This window comes from Neopsephotus bourkii, unplaced genomic scaffold (genome assembly GCF_033783945.1).
Source record: "Neopsephotus bourkii isolate Nb327-2 ecotype Australia unplaced genomic scaffold, CSIRO-AGI_Nbou_v1 NB_1622, whole genome shotgun sequence".
NCBI lineage: Eukaryota > Metazoa > Chordata > Aves > Psittaciformes > Psittacidae > Neopsephotus > Neopsephotus bourkii.
The window spans coordinates 397,929-423,352 of NW_026902097.1; the positions used below are offsets into that span (position 1 = coordinate 397,929).

The following is a 25,424-nucleotide window of genomic DNA, read 5'->3' on the forward strand; positions in this document are numbered from 1 at the left end:
AAACTAAAAATAAACCCAACTTCCGATGACCTTTAATGGGTTGAAGCATACTTGGCAATGGGAAAGCAGGTCAGGTACCTTGGGGGCAGAGCTGCAGCTGGTGTACATCTCCCTTTGCATTGCTCTGATGATAGCGCTTGGCAGGGGCCAGGTTTTGGGGGCAGCTGTCCCCGGTGGGTCCCCACTCACCCCACGGCAGGACTGCACAGCACAGTGCACACCAACTCAGTTACACACACATAGGGGCAATGGAGCGGCCCCAAGATGCCCAACCTCAAGCAATAAGCCCTGATATTGCCTGAGAGACCCAGCCTTGCTGCATGCCACAGCAGAGTGCTCCTTGGCTGTCCTACCATGCTGCTGTGGCAGAGGTTTACACAGGGACATTAGCTCTCCTGAAGGGCTGGAGAGTGAAAGACTCTTGCAGGTTTTAGGACAAACACTGGTTTCCGATGCCCCAAAGCGTTTTATCACCCCTCCCTTTGGCAGATCATGCAGCACATCTCTTCTCTGGATGCCCTGACCTTTCAAGAGGAAAGGTGAAGGCCCAGCATTCACAACATGCAGGACCAGAGCTTCTGAAGCACTTGTTTTCACTCGTGCTTTTGATTTGGGAAGGTTTGTTGTATTTGATGGAGGGACTTAGCCCCTGTGATGATGTGATGGATGATGCCAGAGGACCTGTAGCTCCTACTGTGCATGGTGTACTCATCCCCTCCTGGCCTTGCAGCATAGCGACAGGTTACAGAGAGGCTGCGGTGCACACCAGCACCGCCTGGAGCAGATGCAGCTCACAGCCATTCTCCACTGTCTGGGTATTTCTGGGGTTTTTTCTGAAACTATTTGCACAGCACTAAAATTAATGACTGAAAATGTGAGTTTGTTTGAAAATAATCTATCATTTGATTATCGCTTTAATGCAGGCAGCCTGGGGAACATCTGCCTCTGCCTGTCTGTGCCTTCTCCTGCCGACATGAGGAATTGCTGGAAAGGGCTGTTGCGCTGCTGTGTAAACTGGAAGAAAGCCAAAGCACCAGCAAATGACTTGGTGGTTGCTGTGACTGAGGAAGAAGAGTGGAGTCCTGCGCTGGATGAGGCATAGGTGCCATCATAGCCACCCAGGGCCCCCTCTTACAACACCAGTTCACTGTCTCTGGTCCCAGTTTCTGTTTTCCAGGCACTTCCAAAGTAAAATGCTGATCTCCATCATCTCGAAAGTACTTCCGTCCTTACTGGGTGAGTGCGCCTGGCTTTGCACTGGGGCAGTGGGCAGCAGCATCTGACCACTCCTGCCTTTGCCTCTGCCAGATCCCACCTCACAGCGGAGGCAGGAGACGAGAGAAAACTAGGTGGGGAGGTGTCCAGTGAAGCAGAATGTCCTCCGTCCCATGACACAGACCATGTGCTGTGCTATTATGGGGTCTGCAGACCCCTTAGGCTTCTCTGCTGCCTTTTGAGAGCATTACAGCCCTGCTCTTAGAGGCTTTTTGTGGGAAATGTCACCAGCTTCCGATGAGTCAGAGTCCTGCTTCTCTGCAGCCTGCCCAGCACAGGGCTGGGGTCCCCATGGGCGTCTCGCTGCCGTTGTTTGGACTTCAATCTTCCTGAGAAAGGAGAGGCTTTGCTGCCAGCACACATGCAGCAGGGCTGCGGGAGCAGGGGCTGGCAGGGATGCGTTTGGCCGGTGTCTCTGGGACAGACAGACACATCGATGCTACGGCGCCCGGAGCAAGGGCAGCTGCTGCGGTCTCTGGCCAAGGTGTTTCCACTGCTCCTGCAACTGATACAGGGAAGGTTGCTCACCAAGATGATTTCCAGTTGAAGGGGAAAGGAAGGGGATTGAAAGCTTGGGGTGCCTACAGAGAGACCCCTGAAAGCTGTTTCATGTGACTGTATGTCTGTGTGTGCCTGCCAACACGTATGTGTGCATGTGTCTGTGCTTAGGTATGCTGAAAGGGATGCTATGGCTTCAAGTAAACCAGAAATGCCAGAGCTAAAGCTGATGAACAATGTGTTTTGAAGGCGGAGATGCTTACCCTCTCTAACTTCCCCTAACCCTGTCTCTTCTGGCCCTGGGACCTGCTATCTGATATTTCGCTTGCAGCCTCAACATTCCTCCCCAGGTCACACAGGAGTGAGGACAGATACCCTTTTCCAGAGGCTTTCCTTAGGCACCCTGCTCTGCAGGAGCGGGACGGGGCTGCCCCTCCAGCTCTGGGGACCAACATCCCTTCCCAGGGACAGTGGCTGAGCACAGCCTCACATGGAAATATACAGCCACTGGTAGGAGAGGCAGCGATCCTGATTTATCTGAGTTCCTGCTGTTGCATGGCACATTTTGGGCCCAACTCCTGGTGATGCCAGCAACCTCCAGCTCTCACATTATTCAGCCAGACAGTGTCCAGGTCAGGCATCAGGGAAAGAAGGAGCAGCTATCAGCTGAGTGGGCAAAGTTTGGTTCAGGTGGCTCTCAGCATCTCACAAGGCCATGGAGGCAGGGACAAGAAACCCAATGTCCAGGGAAGCTATCAGTAAAAATAAATGAAACTAGCACCTTGTTTTCTTCTGTCCTCTTACCCCCATCACTACCAAGTCCCTTTTCACTGAGCAATGCAGGGTCCTGAAGGCAGCAACTTCCTCTGCACAGCCTGAGCTACGTGGTACATGCTGGTACTGAACGAGGCAAGAGCCTTATGGGAAAAATACGCATCTAATAACTGCTGTGAAAGACTGTGTTGCAATGCACAGACACAAAGGGATGAAAGGAGGCTGCCTTAACATCCTGACATTTCCTCGTTTCTGACTTCTCCTCTCAGGCATCCCCAACATCCTTTTACGGCAGCTTTTGCAGCCAGTTTCCTCTGTCAAAGAAAAGGAAATGGGATTTCCAAAACACCCTGGGACAGCGCTGACAGTGATGGGCTCTGAGCAGTGCCCTGCACCACAGGTCCCTGCGTGGGATCTGGTGGCTGAGGCAGGGAGGTGATGAGGGTCAGAGCTTCCTGCTGTCAGCTCACCAGTGCCAAACCCCAAGTATCCCCTCCTGAAGGCACCTGAGGCCCTGCCCTGCTGGCAGAACCCACTCCCCTGCCCCATGGCACAGCTCCACAGTGCTGGGATCACCCCTCTGGAAAGGGATGAAGGGGAAGAAGATCTGCGCTGCTGCCCCCTGAGGTCCCCGGAGCACCCCATCTGTATCCCTCTTCCATCCCAATTTCCTCCCAATTTCAAGTTGTTCTGAAGGCAGCAAGTTAACAAGATTTGCAAACCAGGTCAGCGGAAGAAGCTTAATTAGCTCACTGAACCGTGGGGACCAGCTCGCATCGTGTCTGCTTTATTGACTCTCTGAATGCACGTTATCGATACAGTAGGTGCAACCTCACCCTGATCAGGTCCTGCGCTCTCCCCTTGAGGACGGGACACCCAGGCACTTGTCAGGTAGAGGAGAACTTCGTTAAAGGCCCCAGATCAGCACGGTAGGACAGCCAAGCTATCCGGCCATGCTGTATCAGCAGCACTGCTTCCCCTCCAAGCCCTGCAGGGATCCCCACTGCTGGTTCCACTCTTCTTACCCACTCAAGGCCTCTGGGAGAGAACAGAGCCAAAGGGGACAGGAGCAGGGCTTGCAGCGAGCTGGCTGCGTCACCAGCAGCACAGGCATAGCTCATATGACCTGCTACCTGTCTTGTCATGTCAACACAAACATCTGCTGCACACATAGAAGAGCGAGGGAAAGGGAAAGCAAAAGGCCCTCTCAGAGCAGCATTCCAGCCCCAGGAGCGGGAGAGATGTGGTGCCTGTCACGCTGCATGAAAAACCCCTTTCATTAGTGGCAAGACTGTAGCTCGCCTCTTTGAATCTCAGCACAGCTTCCCAGGGGCTCCCACGCAGAGCAGGCACAGCCCCTTCTCCCCTTGCACCTCGGGAGCAGGTCCGCTGGGTAAGGCTATATTCTGATAGTGTCTCACAAACAAAACAAGGAGCTAATGGCTTTGAAGCCCTTCCATGAATCCTTATGTGCTGCCAGCAAAGCTGCTTGCTGATCATGGTGGGAAAAGCCCCCTTTCCATCCTGCAGCCAGTGCAGGCACCCACAGGTCAAGCTCCCAGCATGGGATAGGCAGCAGGCTACAGGACAGGCCTGGACAGCGGCGGGAGAGGAAATCCAGATTTCAGCATCAGTTGTACACACACCCCCGCCTCTGTCCTGGGACAGCATTCCCTTGCAGCTCAGGCACCATAGGTCAAGCGGAGGGCTGAGCAGCGCGGGACTGCAGCCGTCCCACCGGCGCTGGGTGGGCAGCGAGCATCACCAGGCAGGAAAAGGCAGCGGGCAGGGAGCGGGCAGGGCAGGGCAGGGAGCGGGCAGGCGGTGCCCGGCAGATGGCGGCGGTGCGGGGCCGGCGCGTCCCGCAGCCTTCCCCCGGGTGCGGGCAGCCACCGCCCCCCCCCCGCTGCCCCGCTCCGTTCCGTTCCGCTCCGTTCCGTTCCGCTCCGTTCTGCCGCCCGCTGCCCCGCCCGGTTCGGCCGTCCTTGGGCTGAGCCGCCGGGGCGGGGCTGGCCGAGGCGCTGCGCGTCCCCCGCCGCGGCTCCACACCCGCTATAAGAGCCGAGCCGAGCCGAGCCGCGCTCCGCTGCGCTCCGCAGTGCATGGCCGTGCCTCGCCCGCCGCACCGCGGCTCCGCCGGGACCCTCCCCCGGGCCGGCCCCGGTGTCCCGGCGCGCCCCCTCCCAGCCGCAGACATCCTTGACCTTGCTCTTCGGGAGCGGGAGCCGCGGAGCCGGCGGTGCGGGGCTGCGTTGGGATGCGTTAGCCGGCGGATCGCACAGAGGTATTCCTGCTGGGAAGCAGAGGCAGCCTCCTCCCGCTGAAGGGGGCGCGGAAGAGGATTTAAAGAGCATCTTTGCCCCCTTTGTTGGATGAGAAGGGCAGAGGAGGGACCAGCAAGATGAGCACTAGCAGTAAGTATGGCATTCCCTCACCATGGCTGTGGGAATGGGGCTGATATTTGCACTGGTCTGGCTGGGAGGAATTGGAAAGAAAATGTCACAGCCGGGCTGACAAGCCTAATAGGATGGATTTTTATTATTTCCTGCCTGGTTTTTGCTTTCTGACAGGCTCTGGCATTGCTGGCCCTTCTTTCGTGTGGGCAAAGCCATGGTGCTTATCTCTGCTGAATACTTTTCTTGGCTTGTATTTCTGGGGTTTGGAGGGCAGATCACGGAATGAAATGTTGATACGCAACATGGTGAGAGGGAGCCAGGAGCACTCTGACAGGCAGCAGGCTCGCTCACTGATGCTGATGCCTACATGTAAATGGACATGGGGGAACAGCCGATGAGGAGGGGGACCAGGGTAAGGAGGGAACCAGGGGCCTTAGCAAAGCACAGGTGCAGCACGGAAAAACATGTACCTTCTGCAGCTGGGGATGTGGGTGTTTCTTTTGTGTGAGACAGGGACAGAGGCACTCATGCAGTATGCATGAATTCCTAAAGCAGAGCTTGGAAATGTGCTGTGTAAGATGGGAACTGGCACCTGGTACTAGTCTGGCTACTTCGGGTTTCGTGTCCTTGTTACAAAGTCTGGAAAGATTGATCAGGTTTGATTGAGTCACAGTCAATTTCTTCTCCCTTGCTGATGCGATGTGTGGCAGTGGTACCCACCTCACTAGCACGGCTTTGAGCCATTCCTTTAAAATCAGCAAGCCCCCAGCCAAAGGTGCCAATGCTGATGACCACCTGAGGGTCGTCTTCCTGGGATAACCTGCCTGAGGAAGCCGTCCTCACTTGCTGTGAGTCCTAGAGGCTGTATGAAGACAGGAGGACTCCCCCAGGCAGAGAGCAGCAGCAGTAGTGACTTCTCCATTGCATTGGCTGTTGAGGTTTCTCAATCCGAAGGCTTGGGGTGGTTCCCAAGCAAAACACCGTGAAAAATGCCTTGGCACGCTGCAAGGCAACAGAACAGGTGATTCCAGCTCTGTTGGGCTGTGTCAGAGCCGAGAAAACTTTCCAGGTGCCCTCTGCTTCAGCCACGCCTGGGACCAGGAGCGAGGCTCCATCCCGGAGGAGCGGGGTTGGTGGTGCCCGGGTAGGGAACAATAGGGACTGATTCTGCGCCTGCTGGGTGCTGATAACAAAGGCTGCTCCTCTGCCTCTCTGGGCAATGAGCTGCGGACCGGTGTGGAGGGCTGGGATGTGCTCTCTGGGGTCAGTGACCACAGTGGTCAGGTGGGACTGTTAAGCTTCCTCTAAGCCAATTTTAACAAATGCATGCCGGTTCCTTTTGGGATTCCTTTCCAGCCTTAATAGCCAGCTTGGGTGCTGGTAGTGATAAGGGCTGTTTATGGCACTGATGTGTTATAACTATCTGATTGTGCAGCAGAGCTCCCTCACTGGGTCCTCCCCCACATGCAGAGAGGTGCCAGCAAACCCAAATATGCTGCCTGCCTGTTGCTCTAACATGACTCACGGGAGGAGGCCACCGGGTATGCAGCAAGCACAGGGCTGGGTGTCTCTTGGGTGGTGCTTCTCTTCCTGCCACTGCCTTGCTCTGTGACCCTGGGCACATCACTGCTATGCCTCAGCTTCTGGATTTGCTGCCACCATGGCTCTTGCCCAGCCCTTTGGATGCCTTTGTCATCTTTGCCTAAATATTGCCATTACCTCTAAATAGCCAAGGGGGTTAATAAAGGTTTGAGGACTCTGTAACATCTGCTGACCACTTCCTGTGCTGTTGATCACTTATGGATTGCTTAAGATCCCTTTGGGACCACAGGTCGTATGAGGGCTGTGCACTGCCTGGAAGGCAGTGGGCTCTGCCCTGTTGTGCTTCCAGACTTTTTCCCAGTAGCTGATGGGTTCAAGCCAGGACTTGCTGTACCCAAATGCTGGCTCATGACTCTCCTTAGCTAAGGTACGATCTCCTAGCTGGTTCTGTGAGCAAGGCATGGGGTGCCATCTCTCCCATCAGCATGTTCTGTGACTGGTGTGAATGTTGCCAAGAACTGTCTCCTCACTGCTGCCTCACCCAGCTCTGCAAATCCTTACCCAGCCTGTATCCCTCAGGTTTGTGTGCCTGGAAGGCAAAAAATGAGCTCAGAAGCCTTGTGCCATTGCCATCTGTGCCATCTCTATTTCACTCTGCTGATGCTACCTGGTGGTGACCTGCAGGGGCTTTTGCATCCCTTTGCTAGTGGCCAGTGGCTCAGGGGAGCTGGGTGCCACTTGTTGGTCAGAGGCTGCCCTGCCTGTGGCTCTGCCTCCCAGGCATGGCCAGCTCTGCTGCTCTGGGCACTGATTCTTGTTCTGGCTTTTGCCCATTCCCTGCAGTGACCAATGGCTCGGATGTGGTGGGATCCAGCCAGCTGCTCTGCTGCATTCCAGCCCCTGGTGCACAACACTACCTGTGCAGATGGGACTAGAGGGAGATGTAGGAGGAGGGATGATGAAGCCAGATTGTGCATGGGCTGATCATATGCAGGTGTATCTATGGCTGCAGGACCAAGATTTTGGGGCTGACAAATCAGATGCACAGCTGAGGATGAAATGCCACCATCTGATCTGTGAATTCTCACTGCTCCTTTCCACTTCATTTGGTGCATTTAGAAAACACTCCTATCCCATCTGAGGCTGACATGAGGCAGGAAGCCTGCAGCTGAGGGCCATGGCTGGCCCCAAGCCATGTTGTTGTGCAAAACTACCTGTGAGGCCTCCAGAGAGCTCTGTGCAGGATTTGCTGGGCTGTATAGATGTATTTCTGGACATGCTTTGTGCACATCACACAGGAGTCTTGCCAGCCCTTGTTGATGGGACAGAGGTTTGCTTTTCACCCTGGTATGGGACCCATGTTGTCACCTCTCCGTGATGTAGGAAGGCAAAGCCATATGGAAATGTGCTTTTAAGGTGAAGAGGAAAAGGCCTTTAATCTTGAGTGTTAACTCCTATCCTGAGGCTGCAGATGAGACTAGGTGGCCCTGAGGGTGCAAGGGTTGTGCTGCTTGGGAAGGTGGCTTCTCCTCCTGTGCTCACAGGTGTGCAGCGAACATTTGGAGGGCACAGTGTTGATGTTTACATTGGTGATGGTATTTATACCTCCCACTCTGCTAAGAACTGCTAATTGGTTGCAAATGGATTCATACATTCATAAACAGGTCAATCAGTGCTGCTCTGCGTTTCCATTGAAGCTGGATTCTGTAGCAGAAACCCTTGCCCGAGAGAACACCCCTTAGTTTCACCCTCTGAAATCACCTATGTTCTGTGCTCAACCTCTCCCTCAGACTGTTCTGGTGCAGGGATTTTAATATGACCAGTGCTGTTGTTTGTGCTCATTAAAAGGCAAAGGGTTGGAGCTGTCATCTGCCAGGAGGATTTAAGACTCTCTTAAATAAGTGTGAATAATTCCTTCTGCTGTTTTGAAGGTAACCATGAGGTTTGAGTGCTGCAGGTCCATGCAGTGAGTACAGTCTGTGAGTAGGGGGCATGGGAAATGGCAATTGCACAGCGTCTCTTTTTGGTCCAGCTCTGGTGGGGCGGGAGGGGATGCTGCTGGAAGTCTTGGCATGTGTCTTGCCAGGAGCGAGGTGTCCCTGGTTGTTACAGTCACCGTGGTCTGAGCAGAGACCTGCACAGCTCCTGGAGGAGGCAGGTTTGGCAGGCTCTGGACCAGTGTCGCAATGGCTGATTGAAACTGATTCACAAACTAGGGCTCTTCCAGACTCCTTTCTGTCTCCAGCATATACTGGAAGACCAGAATCTGTCCCCATGATAAGCAAATTCAGTTGTGGGGGGTACTGGTACCGTGTATCCCACATTCTGTTCTGTCTGAGCAGCTGATAGCCTGTTGGAGCATGGAGAGCTCTTGCAGAGGGTTTGGTATGTGAAGTGGGAAGTTGCTTCAGATCATCCCAGCCCCTGGACCTCTCAAATTCCTGCTCTGAGCCTTCCCTGGTTGCAGAAAGCTGGGGAAGAAGACATGAGGAAAGGCTGGCCAGTTAAGCATTTGATCAGGAAGGCATCATGACAGATACCAGTGAATGCAGCACGTTTGCTTGGTTGTTTTTCATTCCTAAATCATGCTCCCTCTTACGTGGTGATCCACTAAGCATAATTACCCAGTAATCTCTAGGCACATGTGGTTACAAGGTGTTTACCAGCAAACTCTATTAAGTCCCTGTGTAATTAAAGAGGAATCACATGGTGCTGCACATCTCTGGGAGCTCCAGCTCTGCTCTACACCAGGCAGGGTGATTCACCACGTCTCACCAGCCAGTGGGGTAGGACCAGCTGAGGAGGACATGGGGGTTTTTCCCCCTATGTTCGGAAGTGTAGTGAACCCAAAGGGATCAGCCTGTTGGTGTGATGAGCAGTGGTAGTGCTTCTCTGTGAGGAGGCTCTGGTTTCTGTGGGGTGACACCAGGCCTGGGGGGTTATGCTACAGATGAACCTTTACAGTCACAGCACTCATAGTTCCTGGTCAACACGGATTCACATTTCATCTTTGCAATGCTCAGGCTGCCACAGGCAGGACATGAATGGAGAACTAAGCACAAATCCAGTGAGGGAGGACCCAACAGAGTGACTATGGCTGTGGTGCTGCTGCTTGGTTGCTGGGAGTTTGAGGTGGGCTCTGGATAAGCACTCCTGCTCCTCACCCCTGATTGCTGCTGGACAGGCTCTTCACATGCAGTGGGGAAAGAGGCAGGTCTTCAAGTAGAGCTCTTCTTTCTCTGCAGCATCTCGTGGAGAAGGAGAGCTTTCAGAAAGGCAGGAGTACACTCTGTTCAAGGTGTGGGTGCAGGTGGGACAGCGAAGAGAGGAGGGACATGGATACAAGAGAGTTTGAATTAGATTAAAAGCTACCTTTCTAGCATGTTCTCTCCAAATCCAGCTGTGAGCATTACCTAGAGTCTATGCTTCTTCCATGGAGGGCTCTAGCACTGTTCTGCAGGATTTGGGCACCAAGGGGAACCCTGGGCTTTCCATCCACATCTTGGTCCTCTCAGTTATCAATCCTGACTCTGCTGCCACAAACAACCTGATAGAAATGGCCCCCTCTGTTCTCCCGGGCAAAGGGATAATCATCCGTTGCATTCACTTTGATGCCAGAAAATTCAGAGACCCCGACAGCTTCTCCCTGTCCTGGGGCGGGTGGATGGACTCTGTCCTCTCACCCAGCTCTGCTCAGGCTCTCCTGCAAGCCATCTATCTTGGCAGCTTGCACTTTGAGGATCAGAAGCCATGGAAAGTGTCACTGCAGGCCAATGAAGTGCATGCTGTAAGGTCAATTGAAGCAATTGAATTAATTCAAGGGCCTACCATGCTCTTGTAAAATGACAAGTTTTCTGATGACAAAGTGATGATCAGTTTAGCCAGATAATGGTATTTGTGATTGCCAGCAGGCTGGGCTGATGACACACTGTCCTGTTATCAGCAAGGAGTCAGTTGTGCTGCCTTTGCAGCAAAGCTGCGCAGAAGTGAAGGCAAACCCACCAAGTTCCTGCCAGACCCTGCAGTCCGATCGTGATGGTGCCGTAATGAAGTGGTTGGAACATCTAATTATGTATTTTTAGACCAAATACATCAGCGTTTCTCAGTTGTGAGCACTGCAGCACCTCCAGGAAGCATCCTAGGGGTAGACTGGTGATGGCAAGGACTCAGTTGGGAAGCAATGGGGGAAGGAGAGAGCTTTGCGGGATGAAAGGGGGCTTGGAGTGACCACAGTAGCCATAGGGAAGGCAGAGCCCAAGTCGAGGTATTTCGGACCCAGAAAGTTTGCTTGTGAGCAGCTCAGGGCAAGCGTGGCAGGATAGGAAGGTAGCTCTTGCTTGGGGGGCACCTAGCTATCCAAAGCCCCCCTGTGCCCATTGTCTCTGCCCCTTGCATCTGCAGGCTCAGGAAATCACTGGGGAAATAGAAGAGCTTGAGTGCACTGATGCACAGCCCTGATGGACATGCCTTGCTTTCTAGAAAAGAGGTATCTGACACTTAACAGGACCAAACTGATCTAGTGTGCAGCAAACTGCTGAGTCCCCATTTATTCAATGGTGAGTTGGGTTTTTGGTAGGGTATAGTTTACACCCACGTTTTTAAGTTTGGGTATAGTCTTCTGAATGCTTTATCAGCACCGGCTGTAAGCCCTGGGCTGGGAATTGATGTGCTTTCACCACTGCCTGGGGCAAAGATCTGAAACAGAAAGGAGCTGGTGCTATGGTTTCCTTATGCAGGCTGTCTGACCTTCCTTTCTTCTTGCCCTTTCTAAACTGGCAGTGTCCTCTGAGCCCCAAGCATCACTTGTTCTTCACCTCATGGATGCTTTAGTCTGCTTTCGTTTTGAATCATTTGGTTTTGAGACTTGGACAACTGTGAAAGTCACTGGGAGGAATGTTTCTCTAAGGAAGAGGACAGCCTAAGACGGGAACATGTACTTGAGAGTTTGAAGCCGTCCTGTTGGCTTCTGTGTTCTTACTTGGCAACAAGTGGCATGTTTTGGAGAACACTGCACTGCTGTGGTGCAAGAAAGGCTTTTCTAGTGCAATGTCAACCCCAGAGCCCTTCCTCAGCCCATCTTGAGTCCATTGCAATCTGAAGTTTCAGGGTTTGACCTGTTCTCACAGTGGTGAAGTACGTTACTTTCTCAGACACATGCATCCAGGCTGCATGAGCCAAGCTGGAGGAGACCTAGACCAGAACCCAAACTGTGAGCTCCCAACGAGCACGTGCCAGGCTCTGCAGTTCAGCACCCCACACAAATGCACTGGCAGCGTCAGTGTGAAGGCACATTGCAAGGCCCTGCCTGTTCTTCCCAGCATCTGTGCTTTGTACTATGTAAATCTGAGGATCTTGCTGCTTTCCTCCTGGTATCCATCCCCGTGAGACCCCTGCACACTGCAGTGTCCCGGGAGCACTGCCCAGCCCAGGGGCACTTGCTTGTGGAGCTATTTTTAAGGCAGCTGATGGACCGGGTGGGTTGTTCCGTGTCTCAGCAGCACTTGCTGGGACATGTTGGGTGCTGTGATGGGATCTCCCAGTCACAGCTGCTCCTCTGCCTGGATTCTCAGTGGAAGCAGGGAGTGTCCCAGTGTTTTACTCCTAATAAAGGACTTTTTCCTGCTGAAATCCTCAGAGGAGCAGGAATAGGGAAGGAAGCTCTGTGTGAAACCCATTTCTGCTTCACGTCAGGAGCTGCAGGCCATCCAAGCCGTGTGAGCTGCCTCTCCCAGCAGCCCCTCTCCAAAGGAAGGGATTTCCTTGCCTTGGTCATGAGGCAGGCCTGGATCAGGGCTTGTCCGTGGGCTGCTAGTGCCCTGCCTGTCTCCTGCTGCTCTGAATCAGCATGCTCTTCCCCAGTAAAGTAACCTCTGGCTGGCTTGGCTGCAGCGGTGCCCGGCTGGGTGGTGAGCGGCTTTCTCAGTGTGGCTGCAAGGTCTGCGTCAGCCGGGGTGCCTGTGTGTGACTGCCTGAGCAAACAGGTCTGTGGGCTGCCAGGAAGGACCTGCAGCGGGTCCCTATGGTTTATGCTTGCCCTGCAAGCTGGAGATCGATGGTCAGGTGCTGGGTACAGCGCAAGCATGGAAAGGCTCTCCTTGCCTAGCCTGAAGAAATGAGGGCTAGAGCAGGCAGAGATCCCAGAGCCCCTCTGGAGGTGGTGCAGACCCCACTTGCCCTCAGCATCCATCCCATGTGTGGCTGTGGCAGCCAGGTGCAGGCAGCACTGGGCAGGCAGTGTGCCGCGCAGCTCAGTGCCGGCTTCTCCTGCCATCCGAGCAGGCAGCTCTGCTCCGGATTTTCTCTCTCTCAGCCCATATCGCGGCAGTCCTCAGAGTGTGATAGAGCACAGGCTTCCCCGCTCCCTCATCTGCGCGCAGATCACGGCTCAGCGCTGGTCCCTGCAAACCCCTCCCTCCGCCTCGGCTGTGCCGGGGGCTGTGGGGTGTCCTTCCCCATCGCCCCGCTGCCCCTTCGGCACCAGCTGCATCAGCTCGCAGTGCTCGGAGGATGAAGAAGGTGGAGCAAGGTAAGATGAGCTTCCCCTAACCTCCTCCTGCTATAAATAGCCGCGTCACCCAAGCATCGTCTGGGAGCGCGTCCGGGCTCCCGCAGACCTGCCTCTGCTGCAGGCACACCTCGCACTTGGTCAGGAGGGCTCCCGCGGGTGCCACGGAGCGTGTCATGGCATTAGCACACCACGGGACACCGCTCAGGTTATGCACAGCCTAATCCCTGTCTGGCAGCCGCCGAGGCTGGCGTCCTGTGGCTGGCTCAGGCGTGCCCGCACCTCGCTGGCAGCGGCACTGACACAGCTTGCATGGGAAACCTTCCTCTGCGGTAGAGCTTTAGCAGCTTTGCCCTCGGCTCTGGCCAAGCTGTGCCCGGGTGCTGACATGGAGGTGTCTGGTGTGTGTGTCAGTCTCTGGGCAGGGCTTTGGTAGGGAAGGGAAAGGCAGCTGTTCCATAGGGAATAACCAGGTCAGGGAGAGAAAAGTGGGGTTTGCGGTGCTGGTGCAGCACCTGTGTGGTACTTGAGTGCTTCCTCACTCCATCCAAGCTGGGTTGGAGGTTGGGGTTGATCAGGAAAACCATGGTTCTCTCTATATTCTGGCTGTTGGCAGAGATGCAGTTCTTGGGGTAAGCTGAGCCTTTGGAGGGTTTCGCTGACAGCACCAACATATCCCCCACCCCTTGACCATCAGCCAGCATGGGAGCCAAGCAGTATAGCAGCTTACATGAGCATGGGCATACAAAGAGAAACACAGCCATCTTCTCAGCAAGGAAGCCCTCCTTCATCTGGTGGCAGATGCTAAGGCACGAAAGGGAATGATGCCCAGCTCACAGCCTTTTATTCAGTAAGCAAACCCATCCCTTCATACACCCACAGATGCTACTTGAGGGGACTTGCACCGTTGTCCCACCATCTGTCCCAGTTGCTACCCTGGGAAAGGAGTGGGTTGGACCTGATCCTTCCCCTTTGGGATGGGAGATGCCTGACAGTGCTGGCCAGGGAGAGCTGAGGATGAGCGTGGATGTTCTCCCCTCCCCTGCTTCTGAGAAAAGGAAAGTCGCTGCCTGCATAGTGAGTTATGTGGTGATGACTGCTTGTGATGGGTTACATATAAAATCCCTTGCATCCCTGAGGATGCTACCAGTTGAAAGCTTTTATGGCATTTTAAAAATAGCCACAGAGGGAGAGAGAATGAGAAGATGGATAGGTAGGTGGATCCCTAATAAGGAGAGGAGAGGAAACAGCTCGAGAGGGAATGGAAAGACTTTAGTGAACGGCATGTGAGTGATTACTGAGGGAGGGGGTGGTGTGGTCATACTGAGCTGCATGCCCAGCAGGAATGGGGAACCCTATAAAAAGCCTGGCTGTGAGATATGCTCCTTGCACGTGTGGGGAGAGGGATGGGGCGAGCATCAGCTCTGTCTGTCTCTCCTGTGGGCGCTCGCTGTGTTCTACAAGTAGCCGTTAAAAATAATCCCTGACTCTTGGATGCCTGGGCTGGGTTGGCGGCTGCTGCTGCTGCTGCTCTTGCGTGGTTCCCCAAACAGCTCCAGGCTCATCTGTGCTCCATTCCTGCCTCCAGGCTCTGGCTGACAGCTCTGCCTGGGAGCTGATGGATGAGGTTGGTCCTGGCCCTGGCTTTTCCCAAGGTGGCCTTTCCCCACCTGGGCTGTGCTCCAAGAAGGATGCTGAGAGCTGCCTCTCTGCTCTAGCTCCTGGCTTCCTGCTGCCTGGCAGCTTGCAGCACCTGGGGGCAGGATCTGGTGGTGGGGCTGTGGCTGGATGAGGATGCAGCTCCCCAGCGCCTGGCTGGAGCAGTGATACAGGGCTGCTGGCAGGAGGTCCCTTCAGCAGGACAGCCCTGCTCTGCCTTGTGTCACTGCCAGCACAGCATCTTCCTGGTCCCGGAAAGTGGCTCCAGGCCCTCCCCTGTGCTTGTGGCAGCTCTCCCCATCACTCAGGGAAGATTACACAGAGCGTCTCCAAGAAATGCTAATCGCTTTGGCTTGTGCTTGGTACAGCAGAGCCACTGGGCACTCAGAGCTCTTAGTCAGCTTAGAGATCTGCCAGATCCTTCCTCTCCTTCCCCTGGAGAGCTGGTGGAGTTGTGCTGTGGCTGCTGCTGATCCCCACATCCCTGGTTCCCAGCTGAGCTGTAGGCTTGCACCCGAGCTGGCCCAAAGGTCCCAAATACCCAGTGGCACAAGGCAGGATGTGCTGTCCTCAGGGCACTGCAGCCTCAGTGTGAAACACCCCAAGCTCAGCCCCCGTCAGGCACAGTGCAGGGTCAGATGCACCCCTCCTGCTGGAGGAAGGATGGCTGGAGGGGCAGTGGCGGTTTCACACCCTGTGACATGCTGTTGGTGCTGCTCTGTCCTCCCAGACCCCTCACTGTGCTGCCCACCCCTGCTCTGCCACAGCAATTGAAATCTCAGTGCAGCTGGGCTTGTTTGGTGCAGGCTGCTGGGAAGCATTCCTTGGCTTTGCCCCCGCTCGAACTGCAGGGAGAAAGCGCTGCTAACAAGACTCCTCTGTCAGACTTGCCAGCCTGTCACATCCAGGCTGTCTCCCTTTTGCTTGCTTGTCTCCTTTTTTTTCCCCTTCCTCATAAGCTAGGCAAATACCCAGGGAAGCAGAGGCTGGGGATGGGTTATCCCTGCCCACCTCCAGGCTGGGCAATGGTGATGCTGGAGAGCGTGTGCTGCCTGGTCCTTGCACTGGCCTCATGCATGGCATTGCCACTCATAATGTGCTGACCTCACTGTATGTCTCAAGCCCACAGCTTGCTTTAATGGTTGGGAGTCCAAGTGCAGCCACCCTCTGTGGGTGCTGAGGTCCCTACCCACCTCCTTTGCCAAACCCTGGGGCAGCCTCTCACCTGGGGACGGTGAAGAGGTGCCTCTTACCCTGGTTGGCTTCTCCTGGCTCCAAGAAGTTTCCCACTGGTCTGAAATAACTTCTGGAGGAGCAGCGGGTGGTTCTGAGCCAGCAGCACAGCCATGAGTGCCCATGGCCCTCCCCAAGGCAGGGGTACCCCAGCCCCTGCTCCTGCCTTGTCTGCCTATCGCTGGGCTGCTGTGGGAGCATCCTGCGGGATGCAGCAGAGCGAGGGCTTGCCAACAGAGGTCATCTGCGGCTGCCCTGGCCTTCAGTCCTCGCTTGGTTGGTCAAAGGTGGCACAAAGGGTCCCATTTGGGACATAATTCTGTTCCTTGGCAGGAAGGTTTTGGCTCATTTAAGCCAAAAGCGTGCGCAACAAAGCACGTTCGTTTTCCCTGTTGAAAGGGCACTTGTTCCCTCTGGAAAGTGCCAGCTCTGCTGGGCCTGCTGAGTGCCTGTTAATTGTCGCTAATGAGGAGCTGGGAGCTGTGGTTTTCAGAGGCTGTTGGGACAGACATCGCTTCAGCCTGGGAGGGACATCTCGGTGGGAAGGGAGATGTGACCTCAGCGCGGGTGAGTTTTGCTGCACGAATGGGTTTGTTAGTGGGGAATGCCCCAGTTCCTGTGCCTACAGCGCAGGGCAGCAGCGCTTAGCCCTGACTCCAGAGAGGAGAGCGTGGAGGGTTAAGAGGATCTCTGGTGCTTACTGTACACAGTTGGATTTATTTACGTGTATATATAGCAGAGAGTTGGGATGGGGAGGGCTGAACCCAGCCTGTCTGAGAGGGAGGTTGAACCTCTGTGGCTGGTCCATGTCAGGAGCACAGGGCTGCTGGGCAGCAGGACGTGATGCCAGCTCTTGGCTGTTTGCCTGCAGCGTGCTGGTTGAAGGCTCTTCTTCCCCTGGCACCAAAGGCTTTTAGCAGGAGACAGCCGCGTCTGCCTGCCTGCCGCTTCCCGCGCTGCAGCCCCTCTGTTTGAAGCGGGGTTTCTGAGCAGAGCAGACAGTGGGGAGAGGGAAGGGTCAGGATTATGTCTGTGCCCAAACCCCTTGTCTGCTCATAAGTTTATTGCTCTGGATGTGCCTTGTCCGGCCATGTCCCCAGCCTGGTTTGTCCTTGCCCAATGCTTGTCACTTGCTGGCCCCATCACTGGGCTGCCCCATGTTCTTCGATCCCAGGCTCAGGATGTGGCTGGGGAGATGATGAAGCTCCCTGAGAGTGTTGTACTGTGGGAGCACTGGTGCAGGGGTGTGTTTTACCTGCCTGTGCTGCAGTAGGGACAGGGGTCCTCTCCCACAGGTGCCCATTGCCTGCTGCCCTGCTCCAGTTCCTCCCGTTGCATCAGTGCTAAATACCTTGGGGTTCCTCTCACCTTCCCTTTGCTAAAATGGCTGAGCTGTTCCACCCAGTGCTTTTCCCAGGAGTTTGCTGAGTTTTCCTCCTGTTGCCATCAGGTTCCCATGTACAACCATCCCTGCTGACCACCTCCTGCTCCCCATGTACCCTGGCTCTCATCCCCATGACCAGTGGGCTGAGGCACCACTGCTGCAAGAGGCTGTCTCTGTGTTTACTGTTCAGCTATCGAGAGGGCGACTCAGCGGGGGGGGAGCTTCCCTCTCAGGATTTGTTATTTCATTAGAAAAACCAGCCAAAGTGGGATGTTATTTTTCCATTCCAGCCGAGAGAGGCTGTAGTTGCTGTTTTCTGCCCCAAACCCTCATGTCTGGTTTTCAATTCTCTGCCTTAATGAAGTGGGACGGAGAAGCAAGAATGGAACATGCTTTGGCAGTGGATGCACCTCATGTTCTTGCAGTGCAAGGGCTTACAACAGTGAATTTTAGTGGTTTCGCCTCTGCCTCTTACCCTGACCTTGGGTCAGGGGTTCAGGTGAGCCCCGAGCCATGCCACAAAGTGTACTTTACCCCCTACTGCTTCCAGGGGCCTTTCACAACCAGCCATGGAGGTGGCCCAGTGTGTCCTGGAGGGACCTTTGCTGGGGCTGTCACAGTGGTGCCAACAGACAGCATCTCGGTGGTGCACTCAGTGCACCCCCTGGGTCACCTTGCTGAAGGTCATCTTGAGGTTGGCACACTCAAGGCAGCTCTCTTCCATAACACCCATACTTCCCCACCCCATTGCTCCCTTCTGCCCCCTGCATGACTTTAAACTGTTTCCCTTTCCTTTTTTTTTGTCTCCCCCTTTCCTTTTTCTCTGTTCCTCTGTCAGCTTTGTTCACTCTGCTGTGTATCAGGGTTGCCATGGCGACTGCCAGAGCATCTCTCTGCATCCCAGAGTAGTGGTCCTGCGCTTGCCCTGGCCATGGTCACAGTGTCCAGCTGCCACCTCCTCCCAGGGATGGGGGTCCCTGGGACCATCCCTGTGACACATCCTGGGGTCTGGGGAGACGATGGATCAGGACATGGGGTGGCCTCACCAGGTCAGGATGGGGCTGTGCAGTACCTTGTGCAGGGGACTGGGAGTGGAGCTGGCAGGGCTGGCTGCATGGCACTGCTTCATTCTCCTCTTGCTGCCAGAACTGTTCATCTTCAACAAACGCTGGGGTTTTTAGTGTGCAAGTGCTACTTAAGGAAAACAGAGAGCTGCTGCAGCACAAGCAGTCCCTTTGGGTTTAATGGGCAAGACCGCCTGCCAGCAGAGCAATATGAGATTGTATAAATATGAGCTGTTCCCCATTGCAGGACATGGGCTTATTCCCAAGAACAAGAGCAAAGATGAGTGTTTCTCCATCCTAGGAGCCATGCTACTTCTTCTCTTGATATCATCACCTGTAGCCATGTGAGTGACTGAAGTGACTTGGCTAGGCTCAGGGCTGTGGGGTGCAAACCTCCCTTTGTCTTTGGGCAAAGCATGATCTGGATCCCAGATCCAGTCTTTGCCTGGGACTAAGGATGGTAGTGGGGACTTGGAGGCATCCCCTGGCCATGGGCTGATGCTGAAGGACACAAGTGGAGCGTGGTTTGGAGGCAGAGTGTGGCTTGTGGCCTTCTGGTGCTGATTTGCAGACAACAGTGTTATCTCTTCAGTATTTGTCAGAGCTGCTGTGCCCCTTTCATGAGATAATTAGGATGACATGTTATTAGCTGATTACTGGGGAAACATATATTTACTGAGGATTTATTCTGGAAACAACATTAATCTCCTGTATAGTTGCTAAACCCCCATAAATAATCTGATTTTGATAATCAATTGCTATCACAACCCCCCCATAAATCTTAATTAAATGCACATTTAATTCACATAAAGTTGCCAAATTTGCTTGTACATTTCTGTCCTGCTGTTTGCCTCAGGCAGATGTCTGTGTATGTGCAAGCTGAAGTCTGTTTATCAGACAGCCTGAAACCAGAATATGGTTTGCCAAGGCGGAGCAGTAACAGCAACACTCCTCTCCCGTGGTCCCCCATGGAGATCCCAGCACATCCCTGCTTCCCACTGCCAGAGCTGCTCAAACACAAGTGCTTTGCTAACATCGCTGTGCAGGGTCCTGCCCTGGCTGTTGGCTGTGCTGGGGTTTGTGGGGATGCACTGGATGTGATCCTGTGTAACCCACTCATCGTGGCCCTGCCTTGGCAGGGGGTTGGACCAGATGATTTCCAGAGGCCCCTTCCAACCCTAATGATGCTGTGAGGGCAGCAGGAGCAACCGTAGGAGACTGCACCAGGAGAAACCCGGATTGCCCAAGGCACACACATGGGTGTGCTCATGGAGGGGCAGGGAAGAGAGATGCGGTTGCCAAAACCCATGCAGAGGCTTTCAACAGCACTGGCTGGCATGGGAGCTGAGGTCCTGCTGGGCTTGGTTGAGTCCTGACCACCCTTGGGCCAGCAGCAGTGACTTCAAGCCTTAGTGCTAGTGAATGGGTCAGGGGGGAAAGAAGCGGGGACACACAGGGAAAAGGTGGCTGATGCCAGTCATGAGCTGGGCTCTGTGTGCTGCAGGGACCACATTAGCGGTGTGCACCCCAGGGAGGGCTGGGCTTCTTGTGGCAGGGCTCTGGAGGTGCTGGTGATGTGGGTCTATGCTGGGGGTCCTGGTAGGAGGGTGGCAGACCTCCCACTGCCTTTCATGATGTGGGGTTTTATCCATCACATGCACGTCTTGGGTACTGAGCCCCACACCTACAGGGACCGACGCTCTTTGGGGTGCAGCACCTCCATCCCTGCTGCCTTTGCTGAGAGCATCAGCTTGGGCTGTGATGACCTTGGTGATGGGGGCGGCACTAGGGGAGCCATAAGAGAAATGATGAAGCTGTTTGAATTGCTGGGAAGATGTCTCTATGAAGATCTCCTCCTGAGCCTGGCTGGAGCCCAGCCTGCTAATTATTGTGGTAGGGGAAATACACAAACATACAGATGGCAAGGAGAACAAAAACTGCTGTCTTTTGATATCGAAACTCAGTTTCCATCCAACTGAAACCGACACATGGCAGAAGCTAAACACTAACAGCTTTGGGTGAACACCTCAGCAGCCTGTGCAGCAGCTCTTGGAGCTGTGGCAGAGCATAGAGTGGGCTCTGCCTTTCCCAGGGCAGAGGATGGATGGGAGCCCATGGCAGCTGCTGGTGGAGGAGCAGGGAAGCCAGGCTGTGCATACCTGTGTGAGCACACACCTGTGTGATAGGAGCCAGCCATGGCCAGGGCTTCAGCTGCCAAGAGCCCCAGAGTGGCTCTGCACCAGGGGTGATTTGTGACTGCTCTGTCCCAGGGACTCCTTAGTGCATCCCTGCATTGCAGGAAGGAAGCTTCCCCCTTCTCAACCCACCTTTAACCTCTGCTAGGTGGCTCGGAGCCTCAGATGTGGTCATCTCCACTGTCACTGCTGTTGGCTGCCTGCCCATCATGCTCAAGGGTACTGCTGATAGGGGAGCATCCCCTCGGGGGTATCTTTCTGTTGACCCTTGCAGTGCCAAGGGGCTGTGCTCTTCATAACTTGTACAAGATGCTTTATCGCACGGGGTTTTACCCTACCGTAGGCACTGAGGATGGGATCGGTGAGGCTATGACAACCAGCACAAGGTGTTTCCTACCACCATCCTGAGGAGCCCATGTGTCAGAGTCTGCCTGTCCTGCAGTGCTTGTGGTGCCTCACCATAGGGCTCCCTGGCACGGTGCTGTCCCCCAATGCACACTGGTGCCTGCTGTGCTCCCCTCTGCCACTTGTGCATGGCCAGATGAGCTCCGTGGGGGGTGGGCACAATCTTTTTATGACCACTTAAAGGTTCCATTTGGTGCCTTTAACAGAATTAGAGCGGGATCACAGTAGATTAAGAAAAGCAGTAAACACCCTCTGTGCTGTGTGGTGCTTGGCTGCAGGGATCTGCTCTGGGATGGTCTGTGTGAGTTGGCCGCAGGTGTCTGGTTTGTGTCTTCCAGCCCCATGGTTTGCAGGCAGTGGGATGGCTCCAAGGGGATGTGGCAGCGCTCTTCATGCTGCAGCCCTGGGCTGTGTTGCTCCCTTCCAGGAGCACAGCTGATGAGATCCCAGTTGTTTTAGAAAGCACCTTCCCAGGATATCAGAGTGGATACAGGAATTTGGAGCCTGCCGGGGAAGCTCCCGATGGTGTCCTGCCCCCAGCCCGGAGCTGTAATTCATCCCCTGGAATGGGCCTGGCTGGGGTCGGCTGGTCTCGAGCCTCCTGTCCCTCTGAGCACGCGTTGATAGCATTGAGATTGCTCTGTAACAGATCCCCCTTCCACGCATCCTATTTATGGGGAGATTGTCCCCTCTGTGACGCCGGGGCTTGCTTTGCCAGCTGTCACCTCCAGTCCAAATTCCCATTTCATTGCATTAATATCTATGCAGTGTCTCTGGATGGAGATTTGATTTCAGTTCCCTCCCTGGAGTAGAAGGAGTTAAAAATAGCAAATCCAACACCCCTCATTCCCTGGCGATGACGCAGTCTCTCAGGTTGGAGTTACAATGCTAGCATGAATGTGGTTTAAAATAAAGCAAGTAAGTGCACTGCACTCTGCAGAATGGAAGAACAAGCTCCAGTGACATGGAGTCATCCTCTGGTCTTCTAACCTCTGCCTGCAAAAGGCAAGGATCCCTCTTCCTTGCAGTGCTTGTGTTGGCCAGATAAATGATGCTATGCACAGAGTGATTAGTGGAGTAATACAGGAGGTATTCAGCCCATCAGGGAATCAACTGATTGCAGAAGAAACCAGAAAGAAATTAGCTCAGTGCATTATGGTTTGGGCTGTCTTTCTAGAGCATCACACACAGAGCACCTTGCCAAGTATCGGCTGGATGGAGTGATGGGGGCAGAGAGGTGCTGGGCTCAGCAGCACTGTGCTGGGTGCAGGCTGACCCCATGGATCCTCTCCAGGAGCAGATACCAGGCTATGCAAGCAACAGTCTGCTGCAAGGTGGCGGGTTGCCAGCCTGGCTCCATCTCTTCTAACAGGGCTGTTTCTCTGATCTGGCATAGAAAATCCTAAATCCCCACATTTTTCACTCTCCAGACACTGCCCTAGTTTAAAAATGCTGGCTCCTGGCTTGCTTTGTAATATTTTAAATATAGCATCCTTTATGTTATTGATGCATGCACCATATGTTTTGAAAACTGCAACGAAATCCATTGGGCTTGTGGGTGGAGGTTAAAGGGAAAAAGCATTTCCATACGGGAAGCCGCAAATACAAAACACAGCAGCAAACAGAAAATCCTGCCATGCCTCCGCCAGGAATAAGCTCCTTTCTGTCCTGGCTCTCTCCAGCGCGCTCATGTGCGTGTGAGGAGCGAGCCTCAACGTTTCTATTGTGTCAGCCCCTGTCCCGGACACCCTGGCACTGGCTCCACAGCCCCCTCCAAGGCCCAGCGGGAGATGCCACCGTGTCAGAGCCCATCTGACAGCTCCTTTGCCCTCTCCTTGCCTCAGAAAGCCCTGTTGCTGCTTTGGGGTTTTTTTGTTGGTTGGTCCTGCTAAAGCACACCCAGGCTCCTGCATCCCCGGCTGCTGGCCACAGGTGGGCCTTGGCAGGGAGGGGAGAGTCCCCCTGTGCTCCCACGCAGCACTGCCTGCATCCCAGCACTGAACACAGACTCTATTGAGCAGGGAATTTGGCCTCGGCAAAGTGATGAGCTAATGGTTTTCATCTCCTGGCCGGGACCTCGAGTTTAGTCTCTTCTGCAGTGCACATCTGGCACCCCTTGACTCCAGGACCCAAAGGCATCCTCTCGCATGGACCCTTAAAAGCTGTCCAGCCTGGTTAGAGCAGGGAATAGCATCCTGTGGGCTGGGGCTGCGTCCACGTCCAGCCCCCAGCCAAGGCGTGCTCTCGCTGTGTTCTTGCTGCGTGAGCTGTTTGTAGCTCACCCACTTGTCACGCATCATGAATAAGATCTGGGGGAGGAGATGGGCTCTGGCCAGTGCCTGGCTGCATCCCTCGAGACCACCCAGGTCCCTTCCCCAGCCAGCATCACCCCAGGGGAGCAACGGGAGAGGCTGGAGTGGCCCCAAGCCCCTGCTGGGGGTGGCAGCCCTGGTTTGACCCCACACTTGGAGGATGTGTGGGATGCAGTGGCCATGTGTACTGAGGGAGGGGAATGTCACAGGATGCTGGAGGAGGGGATGTGCAGAAAGCTTTTGTATTTGCTCTGCAGCATCTCCCTGCAGTGAAGATTCAGGGCTGGGGCTGTGTCACCCCATGGGGCACACATGCACTGGGGATGGCAGGGTCCAGCAGCAGGGCAGGAGGCTGATATAGAGGTGTCCTCCGTGGAACGTGGCCTGAGGTGGCTGGGATCCACAGGGGGCCACCAGGAGCAGCCATGTGTCTCTGACTGCTCAGGTTCTGTGTCCCAGGGTAGTCCCCAGCCTTCCTTTGGGCCGCAGGCAGCACTCAAGCCATGGGTGTGTGGTGTGTCTGTGCAGGATGCACTCATCTCCCTCACACCCCCTCGCTCATACACGATTTAGTTGTATCTGTAACAGCTCGGGCAAGACTCTTATTAAGCTGAACCAGATGTAAGGATGAAATCCCATCTTCAGCCTCTCAGCAGGAATCCCTCCTCGCCTGCCTCAAATAAACCTTTCTGCAGCCCAAAATGCTGATCTTGGAGAGTGCTGTGCATCTGCTGGCGAGGCAGTGACTGGTGGGAGTAGCCCTGGCTCTATGTGACAGGCAGGGGATGCCTCTGGCTGTGGGTCGGGGCTGGGATGCTGCAGAGAGGTGCAAGAGGACAGGAGCATGTTTGCTAGCCCTTGCTATGACCCTTGTCATTGGGTTTGTGTGTAAAAGGGGGCTTTGGGCAGTGCTGTAGGAGCCTGGTATTGTCTCTCCTGGAAGGAGCCATGAGGCTCTGGGTCTGAAGGGCTGTGACCCCCCCGGTGTAGGGCTGGGATGCACAGCACAAAGCCACGGGCTCTCTGCAGCTCCTGCTGGCTCCTGTATTCCTGCATCACCCTGGGCTTTTCTCCTGCTGCTTATTGCTTCATCAGACCTTCTAAATTGAGGCTGACCCTCTGAATCAAGAGGCAGTCCCTCAACAGGGACCTGTTCTGGCTTTCTGGGCCCGGATCCAGCATCTTAGCTGATCTGAGTAAGGACTGGATTGCGTATATGCAGGCATCTGCGTGGGGCATCCGAGCACATGTGTCCCCCGTGTTGGCAGTGCACCTCTGTCATCATCTGCTGAGGTGAGAGGGAGAGAGAAGAGCTCTGGGCAGTGCGTGTGCTCTGGGTTCGTCCCCTGGGGATGCCCGCTTGCTATCTGCATCCTCCATCTCTCCTTCAGCTCACACACACGTGCCCCTCACGCTCTCCCCATGGCTTCACTGCTCTGGTTTTCTGGAAAGCAAAGCAAATCAATAGTTGTCTGCGCTCCCAGGCAGCTCCACGCAGCTCCCCAGCCCTACACCAAGCACCAAAACCACGACCCAAGCTTGGGGTGAAAGTGCCTCTTGTGCCAGGGACCTCAGTGTGGCTGTGGGGAGCTCAGTGGAACTGGGGTCTGGTCCTGCAGTGATGCCCCAGGGCCCTTGCAGGCTTGCTCATGGGGCCAGAGCAGCTCTGATGTGGTCCCCTCAGCACCTGCTGCACTTGATACCTGTGCCAGCCAGGGTGCTTTCCTTACCAGGCTGCACTTGTAGGGAAACCCAACAGAGCTGGCAGCACAGTTCACCTTGTAGTCGTTAGGGGATGGAGATGCTTATCCCACATGCTGCGGGAAGCATCTTGCTTCCTAGCACTGCTAGTCCCAAGTCAGTGGTGACTTCACAGCACTGCAGTGGATCTGGGCAGCATTTGGACAGCCAAATACTGGGGAGCTGCATCACCAGGGAGTGATTCTGCTCACCTCAGAAGTGCACTTGGCACTGCCATGGTCCTTGCTGGTGCCCCACTGAACCTGTACTCTGGCAACCAAGAGCCTCAGCCCCCTCTGGGCATTACAGCCAGGGCTGGCCATGCAATGTCTGCTGCTTCCCAGCTTCACTATGGGGAAGCTCCCCCTTCATCAAGCTGTTTTGGGACTCCTTCAGGAGCAGGATCTTGTGTCAGAGCTCCAGGGCTGTGAATAGCTAATGT

General features: G+C 54.8%; 1 protein-coding gene across 18 annotated transcripts in view; it reads left to right on the forward strand.

The window, feature by feature from the left end:
• The first annotated feature begins 4,532 nt into the window (after positions 1–4,532).
• ABLIM3 (actin binding LIM protein family member 3) overlaps positions 4,533–25,424 on the forward strand; it is a 50,079-nt gene continuing 29,187 nt past the window's right edge. For 15 of the 18 annotated variants that reach the window (XM_061372827.1, XM_061372829.1, XM_061372828.1 and 12 more), the window contains exon 1: positions 18,183–18,315. In XM_061372827.1, the coding sequence (XP_061228811.1) occupies positions 18,198–18,315 (118 nt within the window). In that variant the 5' untranslated portion in view covers positions 18,183–18,197. Of the gene's footprint in view, positions 4,962–12,814; positions 13,012–18,182; positions 18,316–25,424 lie in introns of those variants that run through there. The other 3 variants (XM_061372833.1, XM_061372834.1, XM_061372832.1) reach the window with 3 other exon arrangements.